General features: G+C 37.8%; 1 protein-coding gene across 1 annotated transcript; it reads right to left on the reverse strand.

The window, feature by feature from the left end:
• Positions 1–740: 740 nt before the first annotated feature.
• LOC107761966 (uncharacterized) lies at positions 741–1,765 on the reverse strand. Its single transcript, XM_016580260.2, has 2 exons — positions 1,287–1,765; positions 741–1,179 (listed from the first exon to the last, which is right to left on the reverse strand). Exons 1-2 carry the CDS (start codon positions 1,659–1,661, stop codon positions 1,045–1,047), a joined length of 510 nt encoding a protein of 169 aa, XP_016435746.1. The 5' UTR covers positions 1,662–1,765; the 3' UTR covers positions 741–1,044.
• Positions 1,766–25,715: the final 23,950 nt, after the last annotated feature.

Raw genomic sequence — 25,715 nt, forward strand, 5'->3', positions numbered from 1 at the left:
AGAATAAAGTAATATTTCCTTTAGTCCTTATAGCTCTGAGTCACCCTAGGATATGATTCAACTGTCAAATCCTAATAGACGACCAACTATATGTGCATGTCAAATATAATCGACCATCAAATGACCTAAGAAACTCATTTCTTCTTTCATTCAATTGCCCTGGCCAAGGTCTTAATTTGGTCGTTTATAATTCATGACAACATGAAGCTTAAACTCATTACCGAGAGTTGATAGATTCCATCTTGATCAATCACTAATTCTACAAGCATTTAATCATGCTCAATATCCTTTCAACTATCGCCCTAGGGCCATATGTGTCTAGTATCAAAGCACAATAAATAACTTGTCAATTACTATGCCGATCTCAGGTCGAAGGAAACTTTTACATCACATTCTTCAAGAGAATATCCTATTGATAGTTTATGGTAATTCTAACCATTGGGAATTATCCAATGAGTCGGTTCAATTATCATATCTCTATATGTATCATCTATCTATGTAATTTAGTTAATGAGATCAACTAATCTTTATCTCATAAAGACGATCACATAAATATTGATCTAACCGAATTACTAATGTCCAAATTAATAATTCTGCGTTCAATAACAAGTTTAGATTAAATTATAAGAAACTTTACTCTTATTATCATGATCTCCATCACAATGTCAAGTCTCAAAATTTAATCAAGAACCTTATCAAATTAATCAAACAATTAATAACAATGATAAAAGTATATCAAATGTCATACATAACGTTCACAAAATATGTTCAAATCATCAAATATGATATTGGATCTAGGGCATATCTACTATATCCCTAACAGTCCTTGGCTTATTCCAGAGCCAATAAGCTTAATCTTTTACTAGCAATCACAGTACAATTGCTAGTACATTAATCAAAAGAACTTCAAATCACAGTTGCTTTTTGCAACAAATGCACTCTTCAGCAGCACATCTGCTGATTACAGTGGAAATTCAGGTATTACCAACCACTAAAACTTGGAGTGTGGATCAGCAAATGTAATCAATACAAATAGCATACAGACTATGGATATGTAGAGCTTCGCATGAGACTGTAGTCAGTCGAACATTTGGAAAAATTAACTTCAGCTTTGGAATCTTTCTTGTTCTTCTTCTTCTTGAAATGCTTTGAAACTGCTCTCAGTACCTTAACACACTCCTGCACATAATAGCATTATCTAGTAATTAACAGCTAGAAAATTAACAAAAAATAATAAGAAAAACAAAACAAAATCAGCAGCTGAGAGCTTATATTCGTATTAGTACCTTTCTTGGGGTTGGAGTAGTGAAATCAAACGCCTTATACTTTCTCTTCTTCAATTTCTGATATTCTTTCATATTCTCAGACACAGCAGTGGAGAACTTCCTCTTGATTTTTGCAGTCACTTTCTTGAAACTGGCTGCGCCGATACAGCCTGCTGAGACATCCTCGTACGACAGCTTTCGCGACAGACCCGAGCTGAGCCTCCGGCGAGACGACACAGAAGACAATGGTCGAGGTACTAGAGGAGACCAAATGGAACTCTGAGTATAGTCGAAATCGAATGCGGAGTTGTCTGGAAATTTGCAGAGCAGATCTTTGGACATGGTACACTGTAAATGCTCAATTACCATCACCATTGAATATCCATTATTGGCCATATTTTTATCCAACCGTGAAAGCTGTGTGGCATAGATTGCTGGTGACTGAAAATGTCTGAAATTGGAAGTTTAAAGGTTGCTGTGGAGATTGCTTAGCTTATGTGGAAAGAGGAACAAATAAAGCAGAGAAAGTAGCCGTTACAAAATTCGAAGATAAAGATTCGTCATGGCTCCACGTGTCCAGACCATGTTATTCAGATGTAAGTAAATTGGTTTTAGGCTACTCTTCCCTTACCGACATATCTCGGGTTCGAACACAGGGTATGGAAAAATACTTAGTAGGGAGCACTTACTTCAAAATGGAGTCTTATGCGATCCGAATTCGAATATAATCAGGCTCCAATACAAGTACCGAATATCGAGTGGGAAACCACTAAAAACAAAAATTAATTTGATGTTAATATTTGAATAATGAAATTATGTAAATTAAGTGTAAAGTGATATTGAAAATAAAGGATTTACATTAAAACATATACTCTCTCCGTTTTTGATGAGGTAGTTTGATTCGGCACGAAGTTTTAGAGGAAAGAAAAAGACTTTTAAAATTTGTGGTCTTAAAAACTTTAAGAATAAAAGCTTTGTGGAGCCACAACATTTGTATGGTTATAAAAGCTTTTCATTAAACGTAAAATTGATAAAAATGAATAATTTAAAGTTGAATTATTTTCAATTGTACAAATATATCATTCTTTTTGGAATATACTGATAAGAAAAGTGTATCTTTTAATTTGAAACATATTTATTACTGTGAGCCAAAGTCGGACTTCACGGTGAATAAAATATTGGAAACCTTGTATTTTTCCATTTTACTCTCGAAAAATGGAAAGATTTTTCAACTGACATTGGAAAATGAAATATGTGGAAAGGAAGATGCTATTTTGAACAATTGCAGAGAAAGTAATTTCTTTTGGCTTTGGAAACTACTAATCGTAAAGGTGTGAGTTGATAAAAATGTCATTACATAACTGGAAAACTTTTAAGTAAACATTGTCACTGACTGTCCTAAGAACCAAGGTTTCAAATTACTTTCTTCCCATTTTAGCTGTCACTCTAGCCCGAACGAATTGTCCTAGAATAATTATCACTTTAGAAATTCAAGACTAAATTTATTAATTCTTTCTAAGTGTATCCCTAATAGTAAAGAAGTAGGCGTTCCTTTTAATATTGCTCAATTTCAAAAACATTTAATAGAGCTGTCAATATGAGCTGGGCGGGGTTAGCCCAGCTAGCCCACATGGGCTTTAGCAAAAGGCCGAGCTGACTAGGCTAGCCACCATTTTAATAGGTCTTATAATGGTCAGCCCACCTTAACCTTATGTGGGCCGGGGACGGCCCATCATTTTTAAAAATATAAATTTATGATTTTTTCTTTAAGCATTAACCTAATAAAAGATAAATATTTAAAAGTTAAAAAATATTTTATTGGAAAAATTTCGCAAAACTTAATAATTTTTTATATTGTTCCAATATATCACAATACATACTAAAAAAGTAAAAGACAAGACTATATTTCATTCACTAAAAGTCAAAACTCAAAATAAATTATTCAAGAGAACGTCATGATGCTGATGGGATATCCAACACATCACCTTCATCAAACACATTTGAATTCGTTTGCGACAATGTTGTAACATCTTCACTTTCATCTGCACCTACAATTCATATGTAATATTAATTAGTTAAATCTTAAGAATTAATTAAATTTTAAAAACTAATAATATTCAAATTCACATAAAAAATTACCAGTTTGAGTTTGAAAAAAAGTTGTGCAGCCAATTTCAAGTAGTAACAAATGTTTGGAGATTTCATAATAAATGCAACTTCTATAGTTTGTAAGAACACGTTTTTAAATGGGCTCCAAAAATTGTAGGCCAACTTTACGAAATCATGGGGTGCATATTGTCGGCTCTAGCATTTAATACGAGTAACTTTGTAAAATATACTTTGTATTTATTATTTTCTCAATGAATATAAAAAAAGATAAAGCGACAGTTAAAATGAGATGGATGGATAATATATTATATTCACACAAAATAATGGTCTTGTACCTAGAGGTATTTAGAATAATTCACCAAATGCAAGGTTTAGGAATCATATTCCGCTGACCCAAAAGTGGCTTTGTTGTACTTTCTTATAGAAATTTTTAGGGGTCGTTGGTTTCAAAATAAGTTATGATGGGATTAGTAATATTGAGATTAATTATGTTAGAATTAGTTATTATAATGACTCGACCAGTCGTTTTGAGAATTTAAGTTTCATTCAGCGATATAAGGGCTTGAGCAGCTTCATATTATGTGCATCAACTTGCGCGCATGGTTTAATTCAGTTACCGGATGATTCAGAGTCGAATTGGAAGAAGGAATCCAGTTTTGGAAGCTTAAGCGGCGAGAATTTGACCGAAAAGTGACTTTTGTGTAAATGACTCAGGAATGAGTTTTGGATGATGTCAGCAGCTTCATATGGTAATTTTGGACTTAGGCGTGCGTTCGGAATCGGATTTGGAGGTCCGTAGGGTAATTTGAGGCATTTCGGCGAAAGTTAGAAAAGTTGAAGTTTGGGAAATGGAGAAGTTTGACCCATAGTTCACTTTTGTGATATCGGGGTCCGAATGCAATTCCGAGAGTTGGACAGCTCCATCCTATCATTTGGGACTTGTCTGCAAGATTTGACGTCATTCCGGGTTGGTTTGATTGGTTTCGGCATGAGTTTTCGAAGTTGGAAGATTTGGAAGTTCATAGTTCGATTCATGGCGCGGTTTGCATTTTTAGGCGTAGTTTGATGTGACTTGAGACCTCGAGCGAGCCCGTGTGAGGTTGTAGAACTTATTTATGTATTTAGATGGGGTCTCGGGAGCCTCGGGTGTGTTTCGGGTGGGCTACGGGTCATTTTCCCTTATTTTTGATCTACTGGTTCTGGTGTCTGATGTCCTTCTTCGCGATCGCAAATCATCTCTACTGATCGCCTCAATTTCCTTCTTCACGTTCGCGTAATATTCCTCGCGATCGCGTAGCTCTGCACATTTCCCTCTTAGCGTTCGCGTGTTCTATTCCGCATTCACATAGTAGAAACCTAGCCTTGAGCACCGGTACTCGTTACTCTTCACGTTCGCGTGTTTCCCTATGCGTTCGCGTAGGCTTCCGTCTTTTCTTCTCCACGTTCCCGAGCATGTCTTCGCGTTCGCGAAGCACCACCTGGACAACCTTCATTTTTCTTCTTCGTGAACGCAGTCCTTCCTCCGCGTTCGTGATGCATAAATACCTGGGCAGGCATAATGTATTCCCAAATCGAGAGTTGGACCATCTTTATCATATCTTGACTTACAGAGCTCGGTTTTGAGCGATTCTTTGTGGATTTTTCAATTGGGTAAGTGTTCTTCACCTAGAATTTAATATATTCCATGAATTTATCTTTGTTTTTATCATTTAATTTATATTTTGAGTTGAGGACAATTGTGATTCTTGAAGAAAGTTTTCAAAATAAAAAATTATGATTTGAGGGACTAAATGGTATCGGAATTTGATAATTTTGTATGGTTGAACTCGTATCTGTATGGGTGTTCGATTTTTGTAAAATTTGTTGGGTTCCGAGGTGTGGGCCCGGGGGTCGACTTTTGGATCGATTTTTGGATTTTGTTAAAGATTGAGACTTTATGATCCTGAATAATTTCTTATGAGTTTTATTTATGCTTTGAAGTTATTTTGGTTAGATTTGAGCTGTCTAGAGGTCATTTCACCTGAGAAGTTCATTTTAGAGTATCGGTTTGTCTTCTTTGAAGTACATATCTTGCCTAACTTTATGTTGATTGTAGTTCGTGTACGCGAGGTGACGAGTGCGTGCTCGGACTTATTTGTGGAAAATTAGTCTTTTATGGTTCTTAGGACCTTACATTCACTAGTAGGAAGTTGTTCTTGATATGAATGAGTTTCATATTTGCTAGTTTCATCTCTACATGCTTAATTAGAATTAATTACTTTATGATTCACTCTTATTGCCTATTTGACTCTTATTTGACTTAACTGAAGATTTGTAGCTCTCCTTTTGACATGCTATCTTTTCATAACTGCCTATCTTAATCTGAATTTTTTATTGTCTCATCCTATAATTGTTTAATCTTAATTGATGTTATGATTATCTTTCCGTTGTTTATCTTTAATTGAATTGTTGAATTTTCTTCGTAATTGCTCAACCTTAAAATAAGTCTAGATATCCATGTTTTAGTTGACTTGCCCTTATTTGGAACTATTTGACTCGTGTTAGTTTTCCTTGTTGCCGAACTGTATATTGTGGATCGTTGTGGCATATTAGTTCCTTCCTTGTTGAGTTGTTCTCTTTACGCCTAGCATTCTTTACTGTGGTTATCCCTTGTGAATGAGTTCTACCGTTTCTTTATGATTTAAAGTTCTTGAGTTGATTTACTTGTTGTACTTTACATTATTGTCATATGATTATGTTGTACTTGTTATGGTGATGCACGAGGTTTCGACCGTGCTGTAACTGGTATCTCTGTTGGTTGCGTTGCATATTTACTTTGGGACTATGGAACGGTATTATGGGAGATCCCTCTATTCTGCATATTTACTTTGGAACTACGGAACGGTATTCCGGGAGATTCCTATATTCTGCATATTTACTTTGGGACTACGGAAAGATATTCCGGGGAGATCCCCCTACACTGCATATTTATTTTTTGGACTATGGAACGATATTCCGAGAGATCTCCCTGCACATTTACATTTGGGACTAGGGGACGGTATCCTGAGGATCCCTTGTTGTTATATCTGTGTTCTGAGCTGTTGATCTTCTATGCTTACATTCTTTTAAACATTCCACGTGTTGTCCGTTGTTTTTCTTATACTTACTAGCTGGTATGAACTATATTAGGACACTAGCATAGGCATACACATAGCTAAGCACACTTATCGGATAAGGGGTTTTCTTAATATTGCTGAGTATAGGCGCACTCCCTTGTTTACTTGCCTTCCATGTGAGAATGGCTCTATTGGGCATGTGAGTCGTCAGTGCGGTTATGAGGTGTGATGAGGGCACAGGATGCCAAGTGTTAGGGTTCAGGTATTGAGACCTGTATTGTATAATTATGAGATGAGGTGTCACATGGTGACTTATATTCAAAGGATATTTATTCGAAAAGATTATATTCGAAAGGTATTTATTTTGAAAGAACTATATTTGAAAGATATTTATTTGAAGGAAGTATATCTTGAAATATCTTTATTGGGGAGGATTATATTCTAAATATTTCTATTCTAAAACTTATGGGTGAAAGATTTATACTTGAAGAATTTGACTAATTGATTGGAGTTTGTTGGCTAAGACCTGATGTGAAAACTGTCGTAGTTGCTGAGTTATTACTTGTCCTTATTCTATATGTGTTTTCGGATTTGGTTTCCGTTCACCCTTCTGTGTTATTATTATAGTGTTCCATTGTTACTTGTTGTTTACTTCTTATTGCAATTTTTTTTGTACGTTAGTTATATTGCGTAACCTTTATGTAGAATTCACACATTGTTATTCCTATACTCATACTTGTTTAGTTTATTAGACCAGTAGGTGTCTTGACTGTACCTCATCACTACTCCCAGAGGTTAGTCTTGATATTTACTGGGCACCGGTGTGGTATGCTCATATTATACTTTTGTACAATTTTTGTACAGATCCAGGTATTTGATCGTTAGTAACTGTGCGGATTCTTGTTGAGCAGACTCAAGGTAAACCTGTTGCTACGTTCGCGGGCTTCGGAGTCACCTCCCTATTTTGTATTCACACTGTTTTACTTATTTCCAAACAGTTGTATTTAAAAGTTGTAGTAAACTCTCTAGAGCTTATGACTTGTACTACCAGTTTTGAAAAATTATAAATTCGATAAAGATTTTTATATCGATACTGTTGGACCTTCTTTATTATTGTTGATATTCAGTAAATGTTAGGCTTACCTAGTCCCTAAGATAAGCTGCCATCACGATACCCAATAGAGGGCAAATTGGATCATGACACTTATTCTGATATCAATTCTTATTCATTGTTTAGTATGTTATATTTATCCTAGGATTGAGAGACTATAATAGAAGATCTTGTTGACTCTTTTTAGTTTTAGAAGGTTTATATAAGTGTCTGTAGACGCACAGTAGTGTGTTTCTTTTTTTCTTTGTTTGGTGGAGATCTACTCCTATCCTAAGTGGATTGTTTTTGTTGGTGTGTTTGCATGTACCACTAGTAGTCAATACCTCTTATTTAATCTTGATATACCTCCAAGCCTTCTCCTATCGGTAGTTGGAAGCAGAACTGAAACTGGATATAACTTAAGGAAAGACTATATAGGTACGATAGGAGGGTACAGTTAAGCAGGTAAACAAAGGCTCTCACTCTCACTCTCTGTGGTATACTGCTTTATCTTGGAATTAGTATTCTATCCTCTAGTAGGTATAAGTTATCTCAGTTATATTTTCAATATTGAGATAATTTATCCCAGAATTAGTAGCCAATCAAGGGATAAAGGCAGTACAAAAATTTTATCCCGAAATTATATTTGCTTATCCATCATACAAAACGACCCCTAAACATGTTATTTAGTTAAGCTTCTATATATAGCATTATGTTGCTAATGACCTTTCAAATTCCCTAAAATTACCTTGAAACAAATTCAATGTCTCGTGAGCTCCATTAAAATTACTTTTACTCCATCAAAAAGTTTAGGAAAATATTAACAACTTGCTTCAAATGCCCTAGGATGATTCAGAAGATATAGAGATGGAAACTATTTAGCAAAACACTAAAATTGGATAGTTATTACATTCTTCGTTATCAACTAAAATTAAAATTTCAAGCTTATATGATTTGAAGGGATGTTTTGGAGTAATGATAAAGTTGTCTCCATGTGATCTTTAGGTCATGATTCGAGCCATGGAAGCAACAACTAATGATTGCATTAGGGTAGGTTGACTATATCACATCTTTTGGGATATGGCTCTTCCCCAAAACCTGCATGAACGTGAGACGCTATAATTTATGCCCCGGGCTTCCCCAAGCTTATACTATTACACTTACTATGTAGAAATGAAGAATGGATTTGACGGGACATATTTGAGAAGCTTAACTGTTGTCGAAAACTGAGAGGGTAATATTATGTTGAAGTTTTAGAGAGTATAATCACAAGCCTGACTACCCTCAAATACTTACTAAGCAAAAGATAATTGTTTTCCCTTTTGTCTTCATGTGCTTAGGTACTCTGCCATCCCAAGAAAACATATATTCTGGAGAAGTACTCATAAGAATAGAGGCAGATCTATGATTTAAATTTTATGGATTCAATATTTAAGATTTTTAGTATTGAACCTGTTAGATTCATGCGTAGAAGAAGAAAGTAGAGGATTCATAATTTGGGAAAATAGCTCAACTGATTAACTGGGCATAAACAACCGACTATATACAAGTATAACTAACAATTAGGTACTAACACCCTAAACTAACTCTGACACATTAAAACTTCTAATATGTACACTTAGGCCTCATAGTTAACCAGCTAACTAACTTCTATATACATTAATACTCTTCCTCAAGCTGAAGGGTGTAAAATGTTTAACATACCAAGCTTGCCAAGTAGAAACTGATGTTGAGGTGATGCCAAGCCTTTGGTGAGTATGTTTGCTTGTTGATTTCTTGTAGAGATGTATTGTGTTTGCAAGATCCCTTGTTTGAACTTCTCCTTGATGAAGTGATAATCTATTTCAATGTGCTTTGTGCACTCATAAAAGATGGGATTAACAGCTATTTGGATTGCTGCTTTGCTGTCTGAAAAGAAGATAAATGAATTGGAGTCCCTAGTTTTGCAAACAGTCATCTTAACCACGCTATCTCAGCTACAACAGATGCCATACTTCTATATTCAACTTTAGCACTGCTTCGAGAAATAATGTGTTGCTTTTTCGACCTCCAAGATATTAGGGAATCATCAAACTGAACAAGGTAACCACTTACAGACCTCCTTCTTATTGGACATGCTGCCCAGTCTGAATCACAGAAGACAATCAAGGCAACAACTGGTCCTCTTCTCATGATTACTCCTATACCTAGTGTCTTCTTTTGGTATCTCACTACATGAGTGGCTGAATCTATATTGGATCTTTTTGGAGTCTTCATGAATTGACTCAAAATCTGTACTGCATAACTGATGCATGGTCTGGTGACTGTAAGGTATAAGAGTTTCCCAATCAGCTTTTGGTAGCTTGTGATCAGATACTTTACTCCTGATCCCCTTATCATACTCAAGTGAAGTGGGCTTCTGATTGAGTTCTAGGGGTGTAATAGCAGGTTGTGCTCCACTTAAGCCCATATCTGAGATGAGCTCTAGGATGTATTTCTTCTGATGAAGAAGGATTCCTTGCTGAGACCTCAAAACTTCAATGCCCAGAAAGTATCTTAGTTTACCTAAATCTTTTACCTTAAATTTCTGATGCAGTACTGACTTGGGTTCATTAATGAGCTCCATACTGCTTCTAGTTAAAAGTAAATCATCCATATAGATTAGGATAATGACAATCTCATTCCCATACTTCTTAGTGAAAAAGGAGTAGTCATAAATACTTTGGCTGAAGCCTGCATTAAGTAAGGCTTCTGTAAGTTTAAGATTCTACTGTCTTGATGCTTATTTGAGTCCATATAGGGATTTCAAGAGCCTACAGACCTTTTTCTCCCCCTATCTTTGAAAACCTTGAGGCAAGTCCATATATACTTCCTCATATATATCTCCTTGTAAGAAAGCATTGAATACATCCATTTGATAGAGGCCCCAGTCTTTAAAAGCAACCAATGTTATTACTGACCTGACTATCACCATCTTTGCCACTGGTAAAAATGTTCCATGATAGTCTAGGCCCTCTTGTTGATTATATCCCTTAGCAAGCAAGCGAGCATTAAATCTTTCCACCTCTCCATTGGCTTTGTACTTGATCTTGTATATCCATTTTGACCCTATAGATGATTCCCCATGAGGCAAGTCCACTACTTCCTATGTCTTGTTGTCCTCCAATGCCTCAATATCTTATTCCATGGCCTGAACCCATCTGTCATCATGCATTGCTTCTCTGAAGTTTTGTGGTTCTTTGGTTATGGAGAAGGCCCTTATATAGTCTTTGTACTTTTTTGTAACACAATCATAAGACAAGAAGTTGGAAATAGGGTAAAGGCCATGTGAGTATGGCAATAACATAGTCTTGCATCTACATTGGAGGATGCTTGGTTCTAGTTGATTGTCTGGTGAGCATAGTAGGAAGTGGTGCTGAAGCAATATGTTCCAACAATGTTGGAGCATCCCTGACTTGTGTACCTGCTAGAGCAGCTGTCTCTAGTGCAACTGTATGATCAATTGCTGGAGCCGATACATCTGTTGGGTAAACTACAGTTAGTGTATCAGCTACATCTTCATAAGTAGCTGAATCAGATGCTACTTGATCTATTGTATATTTATCTGTTGTGCCAGGTGAATCTGCATCTGCATGCCCCTCAGATTCAGTAATATCTGTTGATCCTGATGACTCCATAGTATGCAGTTCTCCTTGTTGTTGGGATTTAAAAACATCTGCAATTGGTTCTTATAACGACTTGGTCGGTCATTTAAAGAATTAATGCCCTGATCCCCTATTAACTGCTTTCACCGTGTTTGTTTCTACAATTGTGAGTTGCCGGGAGGATTCGTTTTGAGTTTCGGAGTGTTCTACTTAGTCCCGAAACGAGAGTTTAAGCTTTACAATTTGGACCATAGTCGGAGCAGTGTGAAGACGACCTCGGAATAGAATTCTATCGATTCTGTTAGCTCCGATGGGTGATTTTGGTTTTATGGGCGTGTTCGGATTGTGTTTTGGAGGTCCATATCTTATTTAGGCTTGAAATGCCGAAAGTTAAATTTATGAAGTTTCTGGATCGATAGTGAGATTTTGATATCGGGGTCGTAATATGATTCTAAAAGTTGGAATAGCTCCGCAGTATTGAATGTGACTTGTGTGCAAAATTTGGGGTCAATCGGACTTGGTTTGGTTGGTTTTGGCATCGGTTGTAGGATTCTTGAAATTTCAAGTTCTTTAGGTTTGGATTGGAGGGTAATTTGTGGTTTTAGAATTGTTTGATGTGCTTCGAGGGTTGGACCAAGTTCGTATGATGTTTTAGGATTGGTTGGCATGTTTGGCGAGGTCCCGGGGGCCTCGGGTGAGTTTCGAATGCTTAACGGATTGGAATTTAGACTTAGTCAAAATATAAGGTTTGCTGAACGTGTCATAACCGCACCTGCGCGTGTGGGACCACAGGTGCGGCACCGCAGAAGCGGTTTGGGAACAACAGGTGTGGTCCAAGGCATAACTGGAGTTGGTCGCAGATGCGACCCAAGGACCGCAGAAGCGGATCGCATCTGCGAGTAAGTGAGCGCAGGTGCGGAATCTGGACCTTTAATGAAATCTCGCTGGTGCGAGTCCCTAGCCGCAGAAAAGGGACCGCAGGTGCGGTCCCATTATCGCAGAAGCGGAAATCGCTGGGCAGAAATATGAAATTGAGGGTTTGAGTTCATAACTTGGAAAATCAAATTTGGAGCTCGGGGTAGGGCGATTCTATGAGGATTTTCAAGAGAAGATCATTGGGTATTGATTCATAACCCCTTTCTAGTTATATTCCATTAATCTAATCTTAGTTTTGTCATTTAATTTCGGATTTGGGGTGAAAATTGGAAGAAATGAGGAAAGTTCCCAAACTTAAAATCTAAGTTTGAGGGAGATCACTACTAGAAACACAACATTTTCCCACAGAAATTTCCCACGGATAATTTGTTAGTGTCAATTCCCACCGAAATTCAATGGGAAAAGTGAAATTTCTTTTTCAAGAATAAACAATAACGTTTCCCATTGACTATCTGTGGGAACATTTTTTGCGCAAAAATGCGCGTAATTTAGTTCCCTATGATTCGGTAAGAAAAATTATTAAAAAAATTATTATATAAAACAAAAATTATTTCTGAGGGAAAACAGTGGAAAAATTAAAATATTCCTACAGATTCCCGTATGGACGAAAAATTTTGAATTTTAAACTTTTGTACTTTATGAAAAAGTTTTCCCACAAATATTTCCCACGAAAGTATTGGGAAAGGGTATTATTATTCACAGCACACGGTGGGGCTATAAAGTTGCTGGAAACATGGCTAAGTTTTTATTTTTTCTAAGTTTCACGAAAAAGTAGCGGCAAGATTTCCTCTTTTTTTTTCGAAATCCCTCTTTTTATTGCCACCTATATTTAGTTTTCTCCTATTTTCCCTCCTCATATCTTATTATATGCACTTCATACCCCAATCAAACCCTTGCCCAAGTGAAATCTTCTATATTTTCATATCTCTCTCTCTCTCTCTCTCTCTCTCTCTCTCTCTCTCTCTCTCTCCGTGTGTGTATGTGTTTTATCTAAAAAATAATTTGTTGATTTAATACCATAGAAGATCAAATCTAGGATGTTAGACATCTTAATACAAGGTATATAATCTACTTTACTTTCAATATGTATTTAGGACATTACAAATTTGGATTTCTCCAGGTGTTATATAACGTGTATGTATTAGTATGTTCCTATTTATTTTTAATTTTTTTGTACTGGTATGAAATTTCTTATCTACTCTTCTTTGATTTTTGAGAGGTTAACTACTCAGAATTTTATATCTCTTGGTCTGAATTCTTGTGGTTGTAGCCAAAGAAGAATTGGAGTAAGTATCTCAATCACTACTTTTTTCTCTATTTATTGTTTTATTAATATTTAATTTATTATTAACATTTAAAATATATGTTTTCTAATTCATTTGATAAAAAAAATAATACTAAAATTACAATTTTTTTTCTTTTTTTCAGGTACATAAAAATGGAAATTTATTCAAGAGTGAAGTTATTAGCACTAGTATTTGGGGAAGCAACATACTTTATTCTTTTGTTAAAATCAATATTCATGTATTTCAATTGGACTTTGTGTTAGATAAATTTTATTTTATTTATGTGTTTTAATTTAAGGAGATTGTAATGAGATATTATTTTATAATAGTATAGTTCTTGATTTTATGATTATAGTGCAATTTTTTGTTCGTTAGCTTGTATGTTTTATTATGTTATTTCCAATTAGTATAATATTAAATTTTGAATTAATAAAAAAATAGTAAAAAAGTATTGCTGTTTGCTTGTGCATGTATAGTCTAATAAAACCTAACTCTTTATTTGTTTCGTCTTAGAAATAATGAATTTTTAAAAGACAATATTGGGTTGGTTTATTCTTATTAGTTTGGTCTATTTTTCATATCTGTTTTTATATGGGTTGGTGCTATGTATTTACAGGTTTTCTTCACAAATTATTTGAGTTGATGTGTAAAATAAACAAATATTTAAATTATTTTTAATAAATCCCATAGATTCGGTGGGAAACCTAAGAAAATTAAAATATTATATTATCTTACATTTCCCACGATGTTCATGGGAAAATACACTATGTGACCCCACCAAGTTCTTGTGAAACCCACAGTGGGAAACTCCCTAGGAATTACCCACGAATGTCCTGGGAAACTATTTTCCTACCAGCCAAATTCCCACTGAGCGTCTTCCCTGGGAATGTCGTGGGAATACTGAAATTTCACATAGATTTCCCACCGATTCTTCCGTGGGAAAAGTATGTATTTCTAGTAGTGGATTTTAGCGTCAGATTTTGATAATTTTTGTTCGAGTATGATCATGAGTGAATGGGTATTCATAATCCGTAACTTTTACCCGATTCCGAAATGTGGGCCCGGAGAGGATTTTTGGGCGTTTTTCTATTTTCTTATCTTAGTTTCGATTCCTTTAGCTAAATTCATTGTTTTTAGTTGCATTCACATTATGAAATTTATTTGATTAGATTTGAGCCACTTGGAGTTGGATACTCATGGCAAAAGCGTGGTTTCAGGTTGATTTTGAGCTGGTTCGATGTAAGTGGCTTGCCTAACCTTGTGGGGGGAAACTCCTCTTATGATTTGGTACTATTGTTATATGAGTGCCGTGTACGTGAGGTGACGAGTGTGTACACGTGCTAATTGTTGAAAACCCCTATTTTCATTAAGTAAATATCTGTGTTTCTCAGTGAGTAATACTTGTACTTGAAACCTCTTGTTTAGCTTAGGAAAAGCATGTTTATGTGATTCAATTGTCTTACCTGCTTTAACCGCTTACTTGTATTATGTGCAACATGTTTAGAGTAGAATTCCTGTTTATTCTCGAATTGAACTGTAAACTCTTCCTTGAGACTGTTGTGTGTTTACTTTGGGACTACAGGACGATTTTTCGGGAGATCCCCCTAGAAGTCCCTCTATATTCTTCCCTTCAGCTTTAGACTTCTTATATTTTCTTTTGATTAGACATTCTGGAGTTAGAACACTATGTATTATCTATAGCTTGTGATTTCATGAGATTCCGGGTTTTGGGAGTTGATTTGGTTTGAGAGTGAGTATTTGTATATGTCGAGTGGCATCTTAAACGTTTTTATTATGTTTTATCCGTAGCTTTTGCTAGTTTCGTGTTTCGTTTCCTTTTTCCGCAATTTATTAGGCTACCTAGTCGTAGAGACTAGGTATCGTCACGACAGTTCACGAAGGGCGAACTTGGGTCATGACAAGTTGTTATCAGAGCTCTAGGTTCATAGGAGTCATGAATCACAAGCCGGTTTATTAGAGTCTCACAGATCGGTACGGAGACGTCTGTACTTATCTACGAGAGGCTATGTAACTGTTAGAAAAATTCCACTTCATTTGATTTCTTGTCATGCGAGATTTTTGACATCACAATTCTAAACATGTCTTCTATTCTCTCACAGATGGTGAGGACACGTACTATCGGAGATGACCAAGCACCCGCGCCCCCTGCTAGAGCCATCAGATGTCGAGGCCGGAGTAGAGGCCGAGGACGCGCACGTGGTGCAGCCTGAGCACCTGCGTGAGCTGCCACCGAGGAGCCACCAGCACCTCTAACCGGAGCCTAGGCACCTGATACACCTACTGCTACTACTATTCTAGCTCTTCAGGAGACCCTTGCACAATTCGTGAGCATATACACCACTCTAGCTCAAGCAGGGTTGATTCCCCTTGTTGCAGCCATATCTTAGGCCGGGGGAGGAGCACAGACTCCCACCACCCTCACTCCTAAGTAGCGGGTCTAGGTTGATTAGATTCCAGAGGTTATGCCGATACTGCCTGTAGCCCCAGTTCAGCCCGAGGATAGGGCAGCAGCTTCAGAGGATGAACAGTGGAGGCTTGAGAGGTTCAAGAAGTACAAGCCTCCTATATTCAATAGTCTAGCATCAGATGATGCTCTAGGATTTCTGGAGGAGTGCTACCATATCCTCCACACTATGGGTATATCAGGATCGAGTGTGGTTTCTTTCACTGCCTTCCAGCTTCAAGGAGCAGCCTATCAGTGGTGGCGTACTTTTGAGTTGGACAGTCCAGCTGAGGTAGAATCCCTTACATGGACCCAGTTTTCAGATATGTTTTTGAGAGAGTATGTTCCTCAGAGCCTCAGGGACGCATGGCGCGCAGAGTTTGAGCATTTACGCCAAGGTACTATGACTGTTTTGGAGTATGCTGTCCGTTTCACTGACTTGGCTAGGCATGCACCAGCCTTGGTTTCTATAGTTTGTGAGAGAGTTTGCCGGTTTATTGAGGGGCTCATTCCCAGCATCAGGTCTAGCATGGCTCGGGAGTTGGAGATAGATATTTCTTATCAGCAGGTGGTGAGCATTGCTAGGAGAGTAGAGGGTATGCATGCTTGGGATAGAGAGGAGAGAGAGCCAAAGAGGTCTAGAGAGTTGGGCCACTATTCTGGTGACCGTGCCCCAATTGCAGTTCGTCATGGTAGGGGTTATATGAGTCGCCCCATTTATTAAAATCCTCCAGCATCCAGTGGTATTCCAGCTCCTCCTAGACCTCAGGATCCTTATTATGCACCTCTAGTATCTAGTGCACTTCCTGCATGGGGTGCTTTCTTTGGTCAGTCCAGCAGGCTTGGCCCAAGCCAGTCAGAGCCGCCGCGCCCTCCCAAAGCTTGTTTTGAGTGTCGATACACACTCCATATGGTGAGGGATTGCCCCAGACTTAGGAGGGGTGCACCTCTACAGACTTATCATCCACAACGTGCCCCAAAGAGTTCCCTAACTATGATTGCAGCACCAGTTACTACCCCAACTGCTCAACCAGCTAGAGATGGAGGTCGGGGAGGTAGAGATAACCCTAGAGGGGGAGGCCAGGCTAGATATTATGCCCTTCCTGCCCGTACCGAGGCTGTCGCCTCCGATACTGTCATCACAGGTATTGTCCTAGTTTGTCATAGAGATGCATCAGTTTTATTCGATCTAGGCTCCACTTATTCTTATGTATCCTCTTAGTTTGCCCCGCATTTGGGCGTATCTCGGGATTCTTTGAGTTCCCATGTTTATGTTTCTTCTCCTGTAGGAGATTCTCTTATTGTGGACTACGTTTATCTATCATGTTTGGTTGCTCTTAGTGGTTTTGAGACCAGAGTCGATTTATTATTGCTCAGTATGGTAGATTTTGAAGTTATCTTGGGCATGGACTGGTTGTCGCCCCATTATGCTATTCTTGATTGTCACGCAAAAATTGTGATGCTGGCTATGCCAGGTGTACCGCGAGTAGAGTGGAGGGGTACCTTAGATCATACCCCTAGTAGAGTTATTTTATTTCTTAAAGCTCAGCAAATGGTTGAGAAGGGATGTGACGCGTATCTAGCTTATGTGAGAGATGTTAATATTGATACCCTTACAGTTGATTCAGTCCCAGCAATACGGGATTTCTCTGATGTGTTTCCAACTAATCTTCCAAGTATGTCGCCTGACAGAGATATTGATTTTGGCATTGATTTGTTGTCGGGCTCTCAGCCCATTTCATTTCCTCCTTATTGTATGGCTCCTTCTGAGTTGAAGGAGCAGTTGTAGGAATTGTTTGAAAAAGGTTTTATTTGGCCCAGTGTATCACCTTGGGGTGCCCTTGTCTTGTTTGTGAAGAAAAAGGACGGTTCTATACGTATGTGTATTGATTATCGCCAGTTGAACAAAGTTATAGTGAAGAACTGGTATCTTTTGACTCGTATTGATGATTTGTTTGACTAGTTACAGGGTGTACGCGTGTTTTCTAAGATTTCCTTGCGTTCAGGTTACCATCAGTTGAAGATTTGGGAGTCAGATATCCCGAAGACTGCTTTTAGGGCTAGGTATGATCATTACAAGTTCTTTGTTATGTCATTTGGGCTAACCAATGCCCCGGCGGCCTTTAAGCATTTGATGCACAGTGTGTTCCAGCCATATCTTGACTCGTTCATCATTATCTTTTTTAATGATATTCTAGTATACTCCCGGAGTCGGGAAGATCATGAGCAGCACCTGAGGATAGTGCTTCAGACTTTGAGAGAAAAGAAATTATATGTGAAGTTATCGAATTGTGAGTTCTGGTTGGATTCTGTGGAATTCTTGGGTCACGTGGTATCGAGTGAAGGAATCAAGGTGGATTCGAAGAAAGTGGAAGTAGTGCAGAGTTGGCCCAGACCATCCTTAGCTACAAAGATCTATAGTTTTCTTGGCTTGGCGGGTTATTACCGTCGATTTGTTGAGCGATTTTCATCTATTGCAGCACCTATAACCAGGCTGACCTAGAAGGGTGCTCTATTCCAGTGGACGGAGGAGTGTGAGGAGAGCTTCCAGAAGCTCAAGACAGCTTTGACTACAGCCCTAGTATTGATATTGCCTATAGGTTCGGGGTCTTATATTATCTATTGTAATGACTCGAGGATTGGCCTTGGAGCGGTATTGATGCAGGACAGTAGAGTGATTGCCTACGCATCTAGACAGTTGAAGGTACATAAGAAGAATTATCCTGTCTATGATCTCGAGTTAGCTGCTATTGTTCACGCCTTGAAGATCTGGCGTCACTATTTGTACAGTGTTCCTTGTGAGATTTATACTGATCATCGGAGTTTGCAGCATATGTTAAAACAGAAGGACCTTAATTTGTGCCAGAGGAGGTGGTTAGAGCTGCTGGAGGACTATGATATCACTATCTTGTAAGACCCGGGCAAGGCCAATGTGGTGGCCGATGCTTTGACTCTTCTATTGAAGAGTTTGGAGAGTTTGGCTTATCTACCAGCAGCGAGGAGGCCCATGGCGATGGATGTTTAGGCCTTAGCCAGCTAGTTTGTGAGATTGGATCTTTCGGAGCCCAGTTGGGTTCTAGCTTGTATTATTTCTTGGTCTTCCTTGTTTGATCGTATCAGAGAGCGTCAATATGATGAACCTCATTTGCTCATCCTCAAGGACAAGGTTCTGCATGGTGATGCCACAGATGTGACCATTGGTGACAATGGGATATTGAGGATGCAGGGTCGGGTATATGTACCCAATGTTGATGGCTTCGAGAGTATTCTAGAGGAGGCCCATAGTTCGCGGTACTCCATCCATCCGGGTACTGCAAATATGTACCATGATTTGAGACAGTACTATTGGTGGAGGCAGATGAAGAAATATATAGTTGGGTTTGTAACTCGGTGCCTCAATTATCGGCAAGTGAAGTATGAGCACCAGAAACCAGGTGGTTTGCTTCAGCAGATAGAGATTCCGGAGGGGAAGTGAGAGCGGATCACCATGGACTTTGTAGTTAGACTCCCATGGACTTTGAGGAAGCTCGATGCCATTTGGATGATTATGGATCGGCTGACCAAGTCCGCGCATTTCATTCCTGTGTGCACTACCTATTCTTCGGAGCGGTTGGCGGAGATTTATATCTGAGAGATTGTTCGTCTGTATGGTATTCCAGTTTCCATCATTTCAGACAGAGGTACTCAGTTCACATCACGGTTCTGGAGGACCGTACAACATGAGTTGGGTACTCGGGTGGAGTTGAGCATAGCATTTTACCCCCAAACGGACGGACAGTCCGAGCACACTATTCAAATTCTTGAAGATATGCTCCGTGCGTGTGTGATGGAGTTTGGAGGTTCTTGGGATCAGTTCTTTCCACTGGTGGAGTTTGCCTATAACAACAGTTATTAGTCTAACATTCAGATGGCACCGTATGAGGCTTTATATGGTAGGCGGTATAGATCCCGGGTGGGTTGGTTTGAGCCGGGTGAGGCTAGATTATTAGGTACAGACTTGGTTCAGGATGCCTTAGAGAAGGTTAAGGTGATTTAGGATAGACCCTGCACAGTCCAGTCTAGATAGAAGATTTATGCGGATCGGAAAGTTCGTGATATTTCCTATATGGTTGGAGAGCGAGTCTTGCTTCGAGTTTTGCCTATGAAGGGCGTTATGAGATTTGAGAAGAAGGGAAAATTGAGTCAGAGGTTTATTGCTCCTTTTGAGGTATTGAGACGTGTTGGGGAGGTTGTCTATGAGCTTGACTTACCTCCCAGCTTGGCAGGGGTTCATCCAGTATTTTATGTTTCGATGCTCAAGAAGTATCACGGTGATCCATCACATGTGTTGGATTTTAGTTCAGTCCAGTTGGACAAGGATCTATCTTATATTGAGGAGCCAGTGGCGATATTGGACAAGCAAGTTTGAAAGCTGAGGTCAAAGAACATTACATCAGTGAAGGTTCACTGGCGGGGTCAGCCGGTCGAGGAGGCGACTTGGGAGACCGAGCAGGATATGCGTAGCCATTACCCTCATCTTTTCACCACTTTAGGTATGTCTCTATGCTCATTCGAGGACAAACAAATGTTTTAAGAGGGGGAGGATGTAACGACCCGGTCGGTCGTTTTAAGAATTAACACCCCGATCCCCTATTAACTGCTTTTCTCGTGTTTGTTTTTGCTATTGTGAGCTGCCAGGAGGATTCGTTTTGAGTTTCAGAGTGTTTTGGGATACTTAGTCCCCAAACGAGAGTTCAAGCTTTAGAATTTGGACCGTAGTCGGAGCAGTATGAAGACGGCCTCAGAATGAAATTACGTCATTTTTGTTAGCTCCGTTGGGTAATTTTGGGCTTAGGGGCATGTTCGGATTGTATTTTGGAGGTCCGTAGCTTATTTAGGCTTGATGCATTAGAAAAATCTAAGTTGCTCTAATGTAATCATCTACCACTTTAAGGAAGTAATATTTATTATCATGTGTAGAAACTTTATAAGGTCCTCATACATCCACGTGAACAAGTTGAAATGGTTTTGTACTTAGGTGCTCATTAACAGGAAAAATCAATCTATATTGTTTAGCCAAGGGACAAATGGAGCACTTATTTTGTATTGTATTGTCTACTTTATTATGCAAGAAAGAAAAATGTTGCATCACTGGTAATGAAGGATGTCCTAATCTCTTGTGCCAAAGGTCTCCTGAAACTACATTCTTTTACAATGTGCTGATAAAAGCAACTACTAACTGCCATGTTCCTCTTCCATTCAGCAGATAAAGTCCATCAGTTTCCTTACCAATCCCCTTCACTATGCCACTGTAAAGGTCCTGAAAGACACACAGTTTGGGAAGGAAAAGAGCACCACATTGTAAGTCCCTAGTTGGTTTTGAGAATGAATTAAGTTGAACTTAAAGTCAAGAACATATAACATATTTTCCAGTTTGTGATCTGCTAACAGTTGTGTGCTACTAATGTGAGTAACATCAGTCACTTTCTCTATTTTACAATTGTCCACGCTTTTAAAATTATTCAGTAATCCTAGTGAAGATGTTATGTGATGTGTGGCCCCTGAATCCGCTATCCAATTATCCTTATAGACATTTGATGCAAGAGACACAATATTACCTACAATGTTGGCTTGTGTTTGATTGTCATTGTGTGTATCCTTGTTGAGCAAGTGCAAGATCTGTTGGTATTGTGTCTCGGTGAAGAAAAAATCTCCTCCTTTCTGCTGTGATGTTCCCTGAGAATTAGAGGTTGTGGTTGGCCCTTCTACATTGTTAACTGTAGTAAAAGATCCTTTAGGTCTATAATCTCTACCTTGATGCCCCTTCTTCCCTCTAAAATCTTCAGGATATCTAATAATTTTGAAGCAATTTTCTTTGGTGTGGCCTTTCTTGTGGCAATGTTCACACTGCAGGAATTGTTTCTTTCCTCTGAATCCTTTACCTTTTCATGCTTGCAATGCCATAGGATCCACCTTCTTTGCCATTGCACTACCACCTAAAGACTATTGACTTTCATCTTGTGTGATCATAGCATATGCTTGATTAAGAGTAGGATCAGTTGTTTTTAGTTAGAACAACCACATTTGGACATGACTTAAGTATATAAGATTTTGGATAATTCTATTTTCGGAATCAATTTGCAATTATTGAATCAAGGCACACATCCACAGTTTAGGGATGGTACCAACATATCATACTCTGCTTATAGCTCCTTCAATTTTGTGAAGTACACAACTACAAAGTCAGATCCCTGTGAAGTCGCGAGATCCCACTGTGTAACTGAAAAATCCTCACTCGATTCACCTTATCAAAACGTTCCTTAAGATCCTCCCACGCAGCATGTGCATCTGATGCATAAATGATTCCACTCAATAGATCCTTCGAGACAGAGTTCATAATCCACGAATGCACTATTGCATTGCATATCTCACATTCCTCATGGAGATCAGCTTCAAAGGATGTCTTAATGCATGTTCCAGTGATGAACCCTAATTTGCGCTTTGCCTTTAAGTGCAAGCTGCACTATTGGTGTATATAGAAGTTAGTTGGTTGGTTAACTACGGGGCCTAAGTGTACATATTAGAAGTTGTGGTGTATTAGAGTTATTTTAGGGAGTTAGTAACTAATTGTTAGCTATACTTGTATATAGTCGGTTGTTTATGCCCAGTTAATCAGTTGAGCTATTTTACCAAATTATGAATCCTCTACTCTCTTCTTCTGCGCATGAATTTAACATGGTATCAGAGCATGGGAGATAGATTCATGGATTCTGAAGCTTAACCTCGTAAGATCTTCTCTCACATTCTTCAAAATTGAAAGTTATCACTGTGTTCTTCATTTCTCGTGAAATTTCTGCAGAAGTTTTTAGAATTTCGTTGCTTCTTTTCCTTTAATTTCTTCGATTGTGTATAATTGAGTTGAATTTGAGATTGTTCAACAATGGCGGAGAAAACTAACTTCTATATACACCAATAGAACCCATTATATTTTTAAATTTATGGGTTCATATCTACTATATTTTGCAAATTTAATAAATTTTTACATATAAATTATACTCCACATTGAAAGTTAAGAGTTCAATTGAACCCGTCACTTCTAACACTACATCCGCCACTGCATAAAAGGCTAGTGTCATATGACTCTCACTTTACTGATCTCATTTGACCCCATTAATTCTCTGTTCTTGGAGCTCTGTGTATAAAGTTTTAGGATAAATTAGGGATATATAACTACAGGAATAGCATATTCATTCGTCAATATATATGATCATGAATTCAAGAAACAACAGCATAAATGTTTTTCTCATTACACACAGAATAACGTGTTTGTATTAATATGTTTGTGTTAATATGACTTTATTCATGCACGCAAAATGTACCTAAACAAGTTTGAGTTTATAAGAATGCATGATACTTGTGATATACTTGGAATTGATGAAGTTCAATTCTTTCTTCAAATTTATTGACGCCGTGTTTTAAGGTAAAGTGTAGTGAAAATGACACAAACATCCTATCAGGTTGGCTAGGACAATTGCCGTTTCATCTACACCGTAATAGTGGAAGACAACACATCAAAGATCAGACCAGATCTAGAGATATGATATTTGACTGTCATCTTCACTAGAAAAGAATCATAAATTAAACGACTTTATAAGATGCTGTCTAGCTTCTTCTTTTTCTTCTTCTTTTTTTTTTTAAAGAAGAGACAGGTTCAACCAACGGTGGACATAGAATCTCATATACAAGTTCCATCGAATTCGGTATTTTTGTTCAAACAGTATATTTATAATAAAAAATCCATTAAATATGTACATGGCATATTAAATTTGAAACTCAGTTATTAGCACATGTAGTGGTCAGTTCCACCTCCGGAGGCCTTAATCATCGACGAAGCAAGAGCCTTAAACGTATATTTACTGTTCTCTTTGACAAAAAGAAGTTGAATATAAAGAGCTTCATCTAATTGTCCTAACACAAATTTGTGCCATATATTCGCTCAAATACTTGAAAAGGCCAAAATGTACTTCTCCGTCTTCCGATGCTAAAATATAGCTATGGTCTGGATGTGTCTGGTTACATGTGCACAACTTCACCTTAATCCTATACCAAAAGACAGGGGAGATGTTTGTCATGAATTTATATATGCAAATCTATTGGTCATTATGCACGTAGATTTTGGTCAATTATTTATATGAAAAATAATAAATTTGTTATAAAATATAACCCAAAATAACAATATAAAACAAGCAAAACAAACTAAGAGATATAGATAGAAAGAGAGGAAGAGAGATTCTTATTTCTTCTTCAATTGTGTGTATTTTCCTATCTATTACAAGGCCTTTATATAGGCATAAAAAGTGAAGAAAATATGTCATGCAATATGTCATTGAACATACAAAATATGTCATTGAATATGTCATTAAGCATTTGAGATGAAGATCATGGAAGAAGAGTAGACATCCACCATAATGTGATATTTATCATAACACTCAATGTCCAAAGATAATGTGTCTCGTTAAAACCTTATTAGGAAAAAAAACTCTATGAAAAAAAATCCTAGTGAAGGAAAAAGAGTACACATGTTTAGAAATACGCCTTTTGGTTGCCTCGTTAAAAACCTTGCAAGGAAAACCCAGTGAGACAAAACCTTGTAAGGGAAAAAGAGTACAACGCGTATTAACTCCCCCTGATGAGAGCATCAACTCACATCCTTAAGTCTTCGCATCCCAATTTTGTACACCAGTTTCTTGAAGGTTGATGTTGGTAGAGATTTGGTAAACAAATCAGCCATATTATCACTTGAACGAATTTGTTGCACATTGATATCACCATTCTTTTGAAAATCATGTGTTAAAAATAACTTTGGGGAAATGTGCTTTGTCTTATCTCCTTTTATGAATCCTCCCTTCAATTGGGCTATGCATGCTGCATTGTCTTCATACAAAATTGTGGGTAGTTTTTCACACTTCAAACCACATTTGTCTCGGATAAGATGTATTATAGACCTCAACCAAATACATTCTCGACTTGCTTCATGAATAGCAATTATCTCAGCATGATTAGAAGAAGTAGCCACGATTGATTGCTTAGTCGATCGCCAAGATATGGCAGTGCTGCCACATGTAAACACATAACCTGTTTAAGATCGAGCCTTATGCGGGTCAGATAAATACCCAGCATCGGCATAACCAACAAGATCGGGATTGCAATCATTGCCATAAAATAAGCCCATATCGGTAGTCCCTTTTAGATATCGCAATATGTGTTTGATCCCATTCCAGTGTCTCCTTGTATAAGCAGAGCTATATCTTGCTAAGACATTAACCGAAAAAGTTATGTCAGGCCTTGTAGTGTTAGCAAGATACATTAGTGCACCAATTACACTAAGATATGGTACTTCAGGACCAAGAAGCTCTTCATTCTTTTCTTGAGGTCGAAACGGATCCTTATTCACATCAAGTGATCGAACAATCATCGGAGTACTTAATGGATGTGCTACATCCATGTAAAACCGTTTCAATACCTTTTTAATGTAGGAAGATTGATGAACAAAAATCCCATTTGTCAAATGTTCAATTTGCAAACCGAGACATAATTTTGTCTTTCCGAGATCTTACATCTCGAATTCCTTCTTTAATAATCAGTTGCCTTTTGGAGTTCTGTAGGAGTTCCAATAAGGTTTATGTCATCAACATATACGGCAAGTACAACAAATTCCGATGTTGTTTTCTTTATAAAAACACATGGACAAATGGCATCATTTATATAACCCTCCTTTAATAAATACTCACTAAGACGGTTATACCACATTCTTCTTGATTGCTTTAGACCATACAAAGATCTTTGCAATTTGATTGAAAATGTTTTC

The sequence above is a fragment of the Nicotiana tabacum genome, chromosome 10, assembly GCF_000715075.1.
Source record: "Nicotiana tabacum cultivar K326 chromosome 10, ASM71507v2, whole genome shotgun sequence".
Classification (NCBI taxonomy): domain Eukaryota; kingdom Viridiplantae; phylum Streptophyta; class Magnoliopsida; order Solanales; family Solanaceae; genus Nicotiana; species Nicotiana tabacum.